The sequence below is a fragment of the Dasypus novemcinctus genome, chromosome 15 (assembly GCF_030445035.2).
Source record: "Dasypus novemcinctus isolate mDasNov1 chromosome 15, mDasNov1.1.hap2, whole genome shotgun sequence".
NCBI classification, from domain to species: domain Eukaryota; kingdom Metazoa; phylum Chordata; class Mammalia; order Cingulata; family Dasypodidae; genus Dasypus; species Dasypus novemcinctus.
Genome location: NC_080687.1, coordinates 25,002,667 through 25,017,506, shown reverse-complemented (window position 1 = coordinate 25,017,506; position 14,840 = coordinate 25,002,667). Strand labels below are relative to the sequence as shown.

Here is a 14,840-nt window from a genome sequence, read left to right as displayed (position 1 = left end):
AATATGACATTAAAGAAATAATTTAGAAGAAAAATCTTCAAAGTAGATATAGATAAGGATATAAATATGAAATTTGAATGGGACCGCCAAAGGAAAAGACATCCTAACAATGTACTGTACAAACTAGAAGAGGCTGTAATCTATACAAATCATAAATATGCAACTCGAAAAAGTGAATAAATCACCTTTTCACTATTATTTCTTTCTGACTTCAGTATTGGATTAATGTTACATATCTCAAAAAGGTGTGATTAAAATAAAGATTTTTTGACAGATTAAGGAAGAAAAGTATCTGAAATGCTGCATACAAGTAATGGATAAGAAGAATGTAAAATAAAGACTCAAAATGATATCAGAAATTGTAAAGCAGTATGAAATAAGACTTTTTAAAAAGCAATGTATAGTAAATGGAGCCTCATCCAAATTTGAACATTGCTAGCAAGCTCTATAAATTTGGATAAGTAGGTCTCAGAATAGCTTGTAAAGTCTAAAATTGCTTCTAGGTTTTTGTGCACATTTAAAGACCTGGAGTTAAGATATTCTGGGGTAATCAAGTGCCAATTAGTCAAAATTAGTTGTCAAAGGAAATAAAAGGTCACATGGACAGAAAAAAAAAAGTAAAAAATAAGTTACTCAGGAATCTTAGCAAATTTTTAAAAATCAAAGTAAAGTGACAGAAAAAAATGAGGAAAAAAGAAAAAATCATAGGTTTTAAATCCCATCCTACTATGGGGGATTGCAAAACTCTTAAAGCCCTCTGTTTAAAATGCATGATGTGATATTATTAGACTTGCTAGATTTTTATGTAAAAATTTCTTACTTGGAAGCTAATTTCAACTCACATGTGACTATCAAGTGCTTAGAGATAAGTTTCCTCTACTGAGATCCACCCCAGAGAACACATATTTTGGAGGCTTTTAAATTACTTTAAGAACGTTATTTGTTCTTTCTTACAATTCATAATTCCTAATCTGATTATTTTATAGCCATCATTACAAAAGAAATCTAGAAAGTCTGCTGCTAGAAATGTATTTCTGTATTTTGGAATATGCTCTAAATATTTAAGGATGAGAGAATTAAACACAAAAATATGCATGATCTGATTGAACATGTTTGCTTGTTAATTTTTATAGCATTGGGAAGTCATAGAGGGCTAAAGGAGGACTTAGTTACTTCATCCGTTAGAGCTCTGGATTTTTTCTCATAATCACAAAGGTATATGAGGAGCCAGTTTTCAGCAGTGACCCTAGTTCCATTTATGCATTTGTGAAAATTGCCAAAGGCCACTGAGAAGATCTATGCAATCTAAACCTCAGCTGCCAATATAGTAGCCATTAGCCACATATGGCTATTTAAATTAAAATTAATTAAAAGTAAATGGCATTAAACATCCAGTTCCTCAGTTGCCCTGGTCACATTTTAAATACTCAATAGCCACATGATGCTACATTGTGTAGAATTTTCCATCATAACAATAAGTTCTATTAGGCAGCACTGATTCTAAACCCTTCATGTTTTTATCACAGGTGCAATACTAATCCTTTTTGCACCTCGTCATGCTTGGCAAATTATCACTTCTGTCAAAAGATACAATGAAAATCTGATCCCTATTTAAAATACTTTGTGAACTCTGTTTTCATAAGGACAAGGACTACAACTGAGGTTAGTTCATTATCCAAGCCATTCCTTTTGGCATGTTAAAAAATTAAACTCTAGTCCTTTGCCTTTGCAAGCAAAGCTACTGATCTACTGAGAGGGCTATAGAGTAAAAGGAGATCTGGTTGGAGAATGAGGGCCAGGAATTGTACAATAATTAATAATTAGGTCACATTAAAATCATCTTTATGTCTAGTTTCGTCTTAAAATAATTAATTAACCACATACCTTTTCTTATAGATCTTCATCCAATAAACATGGTTAAAGTAAAGAATGACAGTAAAGAAACCTGATTTTTTTTCATTACCTTTGTACCTGTAAAGCATAAAACAATTTTATGGGCCAGTAAATTTCAAAATTGTTTGCTAACTATTAACGAGTCTGAGCCAACTATTTTTTAAAAATCAGGGGCTGCTAGTTGAAAAGAGTTCCTATGAAAGGAAGGGCATCTTTTCTTTGCTAGTAGATCTCCCAGATAGAGTGGTCTTCTGGAGAGCTGAGTGTCTATACTCAAGCTGCAAACTTTCTCACAAACATGGTGAAAAATTTTTAATTGCCTCCTGATTTGAGGTAACATATGTCAGCATTTTATGGGGGTGCAAGTCCCAGCTCTACCACTTGCTTTCTCTGGGACTGCAGAAATGACTCGTCTTTCTATGTTCAAGTGCCTTGAGTGACAGGTACAGTAATATCTACCAAGGCTATTTGTGAGGAATAAATGAGGTAAGGCTTATACAGGCCTATTGTCTGGGGCACAACAAGCCCTGAGCAAAATTAAAATACATAGCTAGTTATATGCCTCTTGTTACCTAAATCCTTTGAGACTCAGTTTCCTAAACTGTGAAATGAATACTAAAGCCCGAGGTGTGGGATGTGGGATTAAACAATGATACCTGTCACTCAGTACCTGGCTCACATTGAATGCTGCTCAGGGTGAAATTGCAAAAGGCGATATTTTTTCTTTGGCAGTTCTAGGCTCTGCCATCTTCTCCTTCTTTGGTATGATTCCACACTTACCATCCCTTTACACTATAGCAGCCCACTCCCTCAGAAATAACACCATAATGAATAAATATTTTTTCAAAGTTTTCTGTACAACTCCATCCACCCTCCACAAAATACAGTTTACAAGTGTAGATATAAGAATGGTTCAGTTCTGTGAGAATTTGAAAATAGCATTCTGGTTTTTTGTTTTGTTTCGTTTTTTGTTTTTTTACTATCTTATTTATATCTTTACTCTAGAATAGTGTTTGGCATCTAGAAGACACTCAAAAAACATTGAACAAATAAACGTTCTAGAAACATTTATTTTTGCTGTGTTAATTAAAACTGAATTAGTTTCTTATCAACAGAAATGAGCACAATCTGATAGGGTGCAAAATGTGCCCTTGAGATTTGTCAGATTTGGTTTGGTCAACATTTCTTAAGCAGAAGCCCCTTTGTAACATTTTCTTCCGAAAATCTGATGGAAATTAAATCTTCTGTGAACCCTGTTCTGGGAAACATGTTCCTGGAAAGAACAGGAGAACATGATTGCACAGTTTCACAAGCAGTGACGCATATGTTCATTCAACAAATATATTAATTAAGTGGTATTCCAGGAGCCTGGTTCCTCCATGAGGACTTTGGAAACCAGTGGGAGAGGTAGATGTGTAAACACAATATGAGATAAGCATAAGAATAGTAATATGACTGGGATGCTGGAGAACACAGAGGGAAAAATGACTAATCATCTATAGACATCGGTCAGGGTCAGAAAGGACTTTCAGGCAGCAAGATGAGTGTGGAATGCAGATGATAGGTGAAGATGGTGGGAGGGAAGGTAATAATATTACCTGAATGAATCATCCCACTAAAAAAAAAAAAAGGTTATAAGGACGTCCCAGTATATTACATTTCAGTAGAAGTCATTCTTGGCCAAATGGTAGCTGAACTTTAAATCCATGCTACATTCACTCATTCATACAGCTGGCCAGCCAGTCAGCCAGGTAGGCAGCATTTATTTAAGCATCTCTTTATGTGCTAGGGCCTGTGCTGTAGGTACTGAATTTGCTCTGAAACCAAACAAAGACACTCTAGAAGAACTGAAATATGGAGAATACTTGCATTCATATCTTCTTAATGAAAAGCTTCTAATTTCCTTTTTTTCTCTCTTAAATTAAATATGTGAGTGTCTTGTTTTCAGTGAGAATGTGACCAAACAGCTGATATGCTAGTGCAGATGTATCACAAAGGATGGGCTTAAGAGTCACCTGCCATGACATAGCAAAAAATTCAAAAGGAAAGTATCATTCATGTGCATAATTTTCAGCTACTAACAGAACTTTAAAAAGGCACAAGAGTCAAGATTATGAAGTGATCATAAGGCTTGATAATTTAAGAATTGTTATAACCACTTAGAACTTGACCAAAAGATGTGCTTTGATCATGAACTGTCTTCCTGACTCTATTTCACTGATGTTATCAACTAGTTGGAACTTTTTCCTCCATAAATCTTAAGACAAAACAAAACTTGGGAGCTCTCTTAATATAAATTCATTTTAATAACCTTAGACTTAATCTTTATTGGTAAATGAACTATTAGTGCATACACGTGTACACAGATAGCACCAAATTGAATTAGACTTTAATTACCTAATTGTGGTTTTCTAAATTTTGTTGATGAAGAATGAAGATTTTCAGCCCCCACTTCCAGAAATTCTAATTTAGTAATTAGGGTGTATGACAGGAAACTGTGCATTTTTAATAAAGCAGCACAGATGATCTGATAATGCTGAACCCCAGACCACCATTTGAGGATGCTGCTTTATCACCCATGATTCATTTTCCAGTTGTGTAGTTATAATGACAATCGTAACAGCTGACACTTACTCAAGGTTTATTATGAGCTGGGCATTATGCTAACCATCTTCCATCTATAGAACATCCTTTGAAGTAGTACTGTCCTTAAGACCCTGATCTAGACAGGGATATAGAGTCATTATCTATAATGTCATGCAGATTGTACAAGATCTGAAAGCCAAGCTGTAGTCCTAGGCAGTCAGATTCTAGAGACCGGAACTCTTGACTGCTTAAACAAGACACGCCACTTTTATTTGTGATATTTTAATACAATAAAAGGGCTTTTTTTTTTTTTTGCATCTGAAACAAACCTTAAGGTGCTATTGTATCAGTTTACAATTAATGCTTGACCAACCACCCCCAAATTAGTGATTTCAATAAAACAACAATCATTTTATTATTATCTCTCAGGTTCTGGGGATGAACTGGGCTCAGCTGGATGGTTCTCACTCAGAGTCTCTCCTGAAGCTGCAGGTAAATGATGGCTGAGGCTGGAATCATCTGAAAGCTGGTTGTTCATGTGCCTGGTGGCTCAGACATCTGAGACCACATAGAAAGCACACAGATGTGTCTCTTTGTGGTCTCTCCACATGGTTTGTACAGAAAGGAGGCTTCAGGTGAGCTTTGGGGTACCAAAGCTTCAAAAGTACGGGCTCTAGAGAGAAAGCCAGGTAGATGCTGCATCACCTTTTATGACCTAGCCTTGAAGTCACACAGCATTGCTTCCACCAAAGTCTACCCACTGTCATGAAAGCCCAGTCAGGTTTCAGGAAAGAAGAAATAGATTCTACCTCTTGGTGGGATGTGGCCAATTTTGGAAAGTACAGTATGCTATGATTTACTGTCTGGACAAAACAATTCACATCCTTCCCACCAAGTACATTCACGCACACCCAGACAAACAAACTGCTCAAAGCCACATCCCACTATCGCATGAAGTTCTAGCTATAGATCCAGGATCTGATCATCTAAATCAAGTTCAGATCGACAAGCTCTTCAAGCAATGTTCCTTAGATGTACAATTCTTCAAATATGATCCTCTCTGTCTGAAAACTTATCAAATAAAAACACAAGTTCCCTACTTGATATATAAACAACATACAATGTAGGAAAACTGTTACACATGCTTTTGTTCAACAAGTGGTAGGTATGGTGGCACACAGCAGACACTGGTACATAGTTCTAAAAAATAACTGGACACATATTACAGGTTCCCTGATTAGATCTTAGTCCAAATGCCTGAAAATGATATTCCATGGCTCTTAGCTCATGTCTGGAATCTTGTTTTCCCCCTTTTAATTATACTTCCTAATCCACAAAAGGTGACCCATATAGCAACTGGTAGTTTTCTCGTTCTGCTTCCTCTTCATAAAATTTCGAAGGACCCAAAGCCTCTTCATTTTGTACTGTCTCTGTCCCTTTCAGTCCAAGAAGATACAATTTCTTTAAAAGCTTTGTGAATTTCTATTTACTATTTATAATCCATTTCACTTGTCAAGAGCCACACCCAGAGATCTCTTTGAGATAATTCCTTCTCTACCTTGGTTTCTCTGTGAAATTTCTGGAGCAATACCCTTGAAATGCTGAGAAACCAAGTTTTTGTTTGTTAGAAAGCGTCTATAAAGCACTTCTTAAATCTTTCTGAAGTCTTAATAAAGGGTTTTAGAAACATGTTCTTCACTTCATCTTCAGGTCATGTTATCCTGAATTATGCCCCAGATTTCATCCTGCCTTGAAGTCACTTCTTAACTCCAGGATCACTTGATAACTAGAGAGCCTGGTGGTTACATCTTTTTATTTTCAAATCTTGTAAGTCCTGGTTCCTTTATGTTTAATAGTTTCTTTCCTAGCTTATTTATTTACTTGCATTATTTTCAATGAGCAGCTAAAAGAATCCAAGAGGGCATTTTAGCACTCTGCCTGAAAATCTCCTTACCTAGATCATTCTGTTCATCAAGGGTACTTTCTGTTTTCCATATTATGACAGGTGATGGTATTTCTAAACTTTCCACCATGATTTTAAAAAGGGTTATACTTCCTTCATCATCCAACATCTTCCTCGCTTTCCTTTAAGCCCTCATCACTAGCCTTCTTGAGGACCATCTGTCTTCTTCTAAGTGTCTCCAAAGCTCTTCCAGCTTCCCAAAGCCACTGTCAATTTTTAAAGTTTCTTATAGCAGCACTCCACTTCCAGGTACCAAATCCATATTAGTTGTCTATTACTATTTGATTAACCACTCCAGAATTTATTAGCTGTCTTAGTTTCATAAAGATGCTGTAACAAAGTCTCACAAACTGGGCAGCTTAAAATATTAGAAATTTGTTGCTTCACAGCTCCTGAGGCTAGAAATCCAAAATCAGTGTGAAAGCAGGACCTCACTTCCTCTGAAGTCCACAGGGTTCTGGCAGTGGCTTGCCAACAATCCTTAGCGTTCTTTGCCTTGTGACATCACCTAGTCTCTGCCTCCATCACATGGTCATCTCCTGTCTATCAGTCTAGGTCCAAATGTCCTCTCTTTTAAAGGACACCAGTTATATTAGATTAAGGCCTCAGCTTAACTAATAACATCTTCAGAGTTCCTATTTCCCAATAGGATGACGTAGATGAGACTGGGGGTTAGGACTTTTTTTTTTTAAGATTTATTTATTTATTTCCCTCCCTTCCCCCCACCCCCACCCCGGTTGTCTGTTCTCTGTGTCTATTTGCTGCGTCTTCTTCTTTGTCCGCTTCTGTTGTCAGCAGCACGGGGATCTGTGTTTCTTTTTGTTGCATCATCTTGTTGTGTCAGTTCTCCGTGTGTGCAGCACCATTCCTGGACAGGCTACACTTTCTTTTGCACTGGGTGGCTCTCCTTACGGGACACATTCCTTGTGCGTGGGGCTCCCCTACACGGGGGACCCTCCTGCGTGGCAGGGCACTCCTTGCGTACATCAGCACTGCATGTGGGCCAGCTCCACACGGGTCAGGGAGGCCCAGGGTTTGAACCGTGGACCTCCCATGTGGTAGACGGACACCCTAACCACTGGGCCAAGTCCGCCACCAGGGGGGTTAGGGCTTGAACCTATATTTTTAGAGAGAGACCCCAATTCAGTCCATCAGAGCAGTTTAAAATAAAAGCAGTGGTTTTATCATTATCTCACACAGTTCTGATAGTTGACTGAGCTCAGCCAAGCAGTTCTCACTCAGGGTCTCTCACAGAGTTGTAGTTAGACAGTGACTGGGGCTGGAATCATCTGAAGGCTCAGTTCATTACATTTCAGGTGTCTGGGCTGGGAATACTCGGACAGCTAAGGGCTGGAACAGATGGAGTCCTCTGGCAACTCTCTCATCTCTAGATGGCTTTCTGCACGTTCTCTATAGCACGGCTGTGCCAGGACATAGAGCCTTCTTACCCGAAGCTCAGGGCCACAGAGGCATGTGTCTCCAGGGAGTGAAAGCCAGACAAAAGCTGCTTTGCCTCTTATGGCGCAGCCTCAGAAGGCATGCAGCACCACTTTGTCACGTTTTATTCATCAGAGCAGTGACGAAGGCCCACAAAGTTTCAAGGGAAGGGAACAAAGATTGTGCCTCTTCCAGAGAGACTAGCAGGTTCTGGAAAAGCATGTGGAACTGAAAATATTGTTGAAGCCTTTGGAGGAAAATACAATTGGACCCAAATCTTTTAAATTATTCAAATCTTCCAAACAACTCTATAGTAATGTTAAAAATTTGTTTGGTTCATTAACTTTCTAGGGGAAGCTTATGAGATGCTATGTTTTAGCACACTGATAGCCTTTTAAATAATTCTTACTAATTACAGAATTGTATTTTTTTGGTCTTTTCTGCTCTTCAAAGTTAGCTGCCTTTCTTAACCCTATTTAATTTTGGCTTACAAGATGACCATTGAGTTAGAAAATTAAGTTTGTTCTTTTCTATCCATATTTGGAAGTTTGCCATTTATTTCATGGTTACAATGTGCCAGAACTGAGCTAAGCACTTTACAGAAGACATCCATCTATTTTAGTCCTATGAGATAGTTCCTAATATCATCTTTTTATGCAAGACTACACTGAGGCTTTAGAAAGATTTGCCCAAAATTTCATTTAAAATTACACTTCTGCACCACCACCACTCCCAACACAAACACATATACCCAATTCTGTAACCCTTTCTCCTAATCTGTTGCATCCCATTTTCATAATATGCATCACTCTCTAATATGCTATGGAATTTACTAATTTGTTATATTTACTGTTTTATTATCCAATGACTCCTACTAGAGTGAAGGAAGTTGAGAGATATTTTCTCTTTTATTCACTGTGTGTAATTAATAAAAATTATTTCTGTTAATACTGATAGTAAATGTGAATTTACTAAGTGAATGATGGGATGAATAAATAATGGTGCTGGGATCTGAACCCAGCTCTATTTGATTCCTAAGCCTTTCATTTTAAACATTTTGCTTCATTGTCTCCCCAAAACTGAGGCCAGTGACTGAAGCTGTAATCAAACGGTACAAAGTGAGAGAATAAAATGTGTTTGCCTTAGGAAATAACTCAGAAAGTCAGTGAAATTAGATGCCCTAATATCAATAATTCCTATGGATGACTAAACTATCAAAGTAGTAAGTAATGGAAGGTTTTTTAGAAGTTTTCCTATTTCAGTAAAATGTTACTTGATTTTTCTAAAATTTACTTCTCCATTTCTAGAGAAATTATGTTTATTTACTAAGAAGACTTACAGTTTATAATAAAATATGTTAGAATAACAGACTTTTAAAAAGGAGTCTCTTGGGATTCTTTTTTTAGTTAAGTTTTAATAAATGCTTTAGATTCGTATATTTAAGTAGTTTTTCTCCCTCTTTTAAAATTAGCTTTTACCCATGATATAACACTTATTTATATGTTCAAATATCCACTTTTATGATCTTTTGTTTCCACTTTAAAAGTTTTTAGGGAAATTTATACTCCTTATGTCCCCACTTAATATGTGTTTCTGTTAAGGATCAAATACATTGATTAAAAGCATATAAATTTATATTGACTGATTAATTGATTATATCAATTGCTGTATATTGAATATTAAATTGATTTTACATAAATTATTAAATATATTGCTATAAAACCCAGCCTTAGCATTATTTTTAACAAACTTCTTTTTCTTAATCTTCTCCATCCATGTAGGTATTTTTGTTCTTGTTTTGTTTCGTTCATTTTATACCATTTAAATAATCAAGTTTCCTCATGTCCCAGAAGAAGCACTGATACGCCACCCACTAGTTCATTTGCTTGCTCTCTCCCTGGGTTTCTATTTTCTCATCTCTGAAATTATGAGAACTAGACAATCAATACTTCTATCATATCTTTATTAAGTACTAAGAACACTAATATGAATTGCAAGGTCCTTTAGCTTTTTGGAAGGCCAGCTCCAAAATAAAAATTCATGTTTCTCTCTAGTAGTTCTCTCAATCTTAGAGTCGACCTAAAGGGTGGACTGAAACGCAGGCCTGGGACCTCTAAAGTTAAGAGTGCAGTGGAGCTGTAGGACTAAGGCTTGTCGTTTAGCAACCAAGCCTAGTTCCAATAATGATTTAGTGATGGACTCTTATAAACACTCCCTGACCACGTTTTATCCCGTCCTTCAGGACTGACCCGGCCCAGGCCGCACAGTGATGACTACAGCACAATGAAAAAGATTCCTCCTCGAAAGCCAAAAAGAAGCCCCAACACAAAGCTCAGCGGCTCACATGAAGAGATAGCAGCCCCCAAGCCTGGAGAAGTGAGGCCCCCAAATGCCGCCTGTAAAGCAGACCCCTGCCAGGACCTGATGGCTGTGCCGGGGACCGCCTCCACCACCGGGCCTCCCCAGTACGTGCTACATTTGACCATGTCGCAGGAGGAAGAGGACGAAACTGAACCAGTGTACATTGAAATGGTAGGGAACGCCATGAAGGCTGGTTGCCCTGAGGCAGACAGCCCAGACCAAGGCGAGTCTGTGTATGAAGAGATGAAGTACTTTTTGCCGGAGGAGAGCAGCAGCAACCTGGGAATGGTCTCTTTCGTGTCTTCATCTTCCCCTCTGCTTTTTGAGAGTCGAAAAACTATCACCTTTGAGGACAGTGATCTCAGCTGCCAAGCTACTGGGACCTTTAAGGACACTTGTGACATTCCACCGCCATTCCCCAATCTGCTCCCCCATCGACCTCCACTTCTGGTGTTTCCTCCAACCCCTGTGACATGTTCTCCTGCTTCTGACGAATCACCTTTAACTCCCCTGGAAGTAAAAAAGCTGCCTGTCCTGGAAACCAACCTAAAATACCCTGTTCAGTCAGAAGGTTCAAGCCCTTTGTCGCCCCAGTATTCCAAAAACCAAAAAGGGAACAGTGACAGACCTGCATCCCCTGGTGTAACTATATTTAATGGGTCAAACAAAATGTCTCCTCCTGCCACACCACCTCCTCCTCTGCCTCCTCCTGTGCCTCCTCCTGCTTCTTATCGTCCATCCACACATTTCACATTCCCACCAGAGACATTTTTGGCTAATGCAGGAAAAGGACTGGCAAATTCAGATTTGTCCAAAGTACATCAAAAGCCAAATTCTGCTCCAGTGGGTGGTCCGTGCAGTTCTTTCTCCAAGCTTCCTTATTCCCCTGTGAAGGCAGCTAGAATTGATCACAGGAAGTCCAATTCCAATTCCTCTTCTCCAGTTCCCTACAGCCCTCCAAACTCGAGACCTCTCACTAGCCCTCTTGATGAGTTAACCAGCCTTTTTAACTCTGGAAGGAGCGTGCTTCGGAAGTCTGCAGCAGGAAGAAAAATTAGGGAACCTGAAGGTAAGGAGAGTATAAATATGTCCCCTTTTTGCATACATATAGACACACATATATACATACATTTACATAGATATCTTTATGAAATTTTAAATAAGGTCTCAGGCAATTGTGGTGGCTACTCAGAGGAAATACGAAATTTTTAAAAATCTCATGCCACCAATGTAGCCAAATAGGTAAGAATTATTGCCGTTTTGCAGAATAAGATATAAAAAGTTCATGATATAAAAATACATAGCACTAAAATTGAATTTAATAAATAATGACTTGATAAATATTAAACATAACAAGATTCAATTTTAACTACTGACTTTTCCCCCTATTAATTCTTAACATAGAAAGGGTATATATTATATGGCTGGTTCCCATTCCATTTATAATTACCTTTAACTCCTGCGTGTTCTTCTGTCTAGCTGTTCATCTCCCTTTCCGTCCTGGTGTCGGGGATGAACACCTATTCAGTTACTTCCGTTCACTTAATACCACTCACCTTTGTTGTTAAATGGATTATTTTTTACTGTTTACTGAATAGATATCACCCAAGGAACATTTTAACTCTATTTTATTTGGGTCTTCTCATGGAGCAACTCAGCCTAAAGCATAGTTTGCAAATGAAGAATTGTTCAAGTGCCAGAGGCTATTGCCTATATAAGAAATATTTACTTTGTGACTGTAAAAACAGAATTCAGCTAGAAAAAAAAAAAAATGTTGCTAGCAATTTCTTACTAATCCCTTGCAAGTAGCTAACCACAGACCACTTGATTCAAATGAGGTTACCTTTGTGCCAACCTTGTTTTTGCAACAGTTTCCTTAATAATTAGAACGAAAGCATTCATCTTCCATGAAACACTTTGAGGCTTTTATATAAATTCAGGGTCTTTCTCCTAATGTTCTGTATTTTGGAAAAGAACTACATTGATTTACAGCATCTTCTCTTTAAAGAGAGTTGTGAAAGGTCACATCAGCCCTCGTGCCATTAATCCCCCTCACTGAGGTAAATGGCAACCATTAACATCCTCACTTTACAGATGGGAAGCGTCAAGGTGAAGAGGTTAAATATCTTCCTTGGAATCAAGTGGTAGGATTGGAAATAAAACCTTGACTTACAGTGTAACAGTTTGTGCATGCATTAATCTACTTCAAAATTAAAAAAAGAAAAAAAGAAACTAAATATATATGTTAACATTTATTGTTTGCTTAGAAAAACTACTTTAGGTAAAAAAAAAAAAAAAAAACTGTAGAAAATCCAGAAAGCTATCTGAATAAATAAAAAGTAGGTCAGAGCTAAGAACACTTAGCAAATGAATGAATAACCTACTCTCTGCTTGTTCTTCAGAGAAATAAGCTAATTGTTTGTTTAGCTAACAATTTCTTCTTAATTATAGGCCATTAGTAAATGAAATTGTACTTGTAAGTAGCAGAATGTTAGAATTTCACAAGTCATACATTTCATTCTAAGGAACCAATGTAGTCGAAGAGGAAAGCCAATTAATTATATTATTATATGCTTTTAGACCTAAACGTTTATTAAAATCCCATAAACTCCTTTTACTATAGATCAGAATTGGTTGAATTCTTCTTGGTTCTATTCAAAGTAAAGTTAATGAATTTCCATAAATACCTCCTCAGTTGGAAATCCCAAAATCTAGGACTCAAAGGATACTAAGAATTATCGTGAGACCCCCAGGTACGGTGTTTGAATAGGCTAATTATATTTCCCTATGTTGGGATTAACCAATAGTGGGTAATACATATCAAAATCTCAAGTACAACATTCTTAGTCCAACACTAAAATTATGAAGCATCTATTTTTCTACTGTGGGCTTTTATAAAACACTTTTTAATTTGAAGAGGTGGGTTTGTGCTACTTCTAACTTCTCCTAAATATATTAATTGGCAGCAACTGCCACTAGCACAGGAAATGTAATAACAGAAAACTTAGCAATATGAGACAGGGTCATCCCCACAGACCACATTTCAAGGTTTCCAACTATAAGCTTGAGACCTGTATAGTTCTTGATGGACAGTGATATGGGAAATAAGTTTATGTTTGTATGACATGTTCTCATGGAATAGGACAGGTTATTCTTTTAGAATGTAAAAGGGGTTAAAGATAAGATATGGGAGAAAAAATACTTAATGCTAGTATATTGGAGTGCTTATTTGATTTTTAGAGATTTACACAATTTGATCCTAAGGTCAGTAGTCCATTTTCTTCTGAATGAAATGAATTGTTGTTATTAATAATTTACTGTAGTCTCAGGATTTCTTCCCTTTAAAGTTTTAAATCTTTTGCTTTAGCCTCTTTACACCTAAAAATATTTTTGTTTTCCTCTGAAATAACTTTCCTACCAAATAATCCGTTTGGTGGCTTATTCATCTGCAAAGCACCTGAACTGATTACACTTCATTTTATGTACAATTGTGATGTGGGGTAATTATTCTGCAAATTCTGCAGAAGGGTTCAAAATAGTCCCTTTGCCCCTTTGGAACAATGACCTTGGACAGATTAAACTGCCCATTAATTCTTTGCTGTAAGTGTTTCTCATTTAAAATGTAATGTGCAGTGAGCTGCATATAGAAAGTGAATCTTTTTTGTGGGTACTTCTACTCCATAACTATTCTATAACTTACGTGCAGAATTTCACAAATACTACTTTCCTCAAAACATTTTATTTTCTGTAGGCTCATGGATGTGCTATTTGAGGCATACAAAGTTAGACAATTTCCAAGGTCTAGAATACGAGGACTGGCAAAGTTGTATTGTGCCATTGACGAATGCAACTGCAGTCTGGGAAAAGTAATAGCAGCATGAATTGTATAATGCTTACTATCTTCCAGGCATTGTTTGAATAACCTATTTAACTTTCACAAATCTGTAAGTTATTTACTGCTATTAACAGCCTTTTATAGATGGGAAGACTGAGACAAAAAAATTAACCAGTGGTCTCAAGGTCACCCTGACTTTCAGAGACAGCTCCAGAAATTGAACACAGTAACTCTGCTCCAAAGGTTTTTCCCTTAAAGAATGCCATGATGCTGCCTAAGACGGGGGGAAAAAAGATAAATGTTGAACTGATCCACAGAAAAGCGATTAAAAAGTTTCACGTTTACTTACCTGAGGTACAAGAATCACTCCACTTGGATGGCAAAACTGTTCCATAAACTCAAAAATACCAAACGTACTTTACAGCTTAAGAGTAAAGATATATACAATTTTTGGAATACAGTATTGTGTGCCATGTGGCCCCTAAAATTAAGAATGACTAAGTATTTCATTGTCTTTGCCTTTCTAGGTACAATTATCCCATTAATTCACAAAATGTTTTTCGTCTAATGCTATCAGATGACTAATATTATTATGCTAATTATTTCTAGTTGCTTAGTTTCAAAAAAATATGAAACCTAATTCAAATGGTGAATGGAAGATTCATTGGCTTGTTCTTACCACTAGGGGGCCCCATTGCTCTAAATGGCATCTCGGCATCTGACTGAGTTTATCCAGAATAACATGAAAAAATGAGAATGTTATTC

General features: G+C 37.1%; 1 protein-coding gene across 9 annotated transcripts in view; it reads left to right on the top strand.

Annotated features, from left to right (window-relative positions):
- MYO16 (myosin XVI) overlaps positions 1 to 14,840 on the top strand; it is a 732,830-nt gene that overhangs the window by 650,731 nt on the left and 67,259 nt on the right. For 5 of the 9 annotated variants that reach the window (XM_058276441.2, XM_058276436.2, XM_058276439.2 and 2 more), the window contains exons 32-33: positions 4,909 to 4,971; positions 10,122 to 11,309. In XM_058276441.2, the coding sequence (XP_058132424.1) occupies positions 4,909 to 4,971; positions 10,122 to 11,309 (1,251 nt within the window). The remainder of the gene's footprint in view (positions 1 to 4,908; positions 4,972 to 10,121; positions 11,310 to 14,840) is intronic. The other 4 variants (XM_058276443.2, XM_058276437.2, XM_058276440.2 and 1 more) reach the window with 1 other exon arrangement.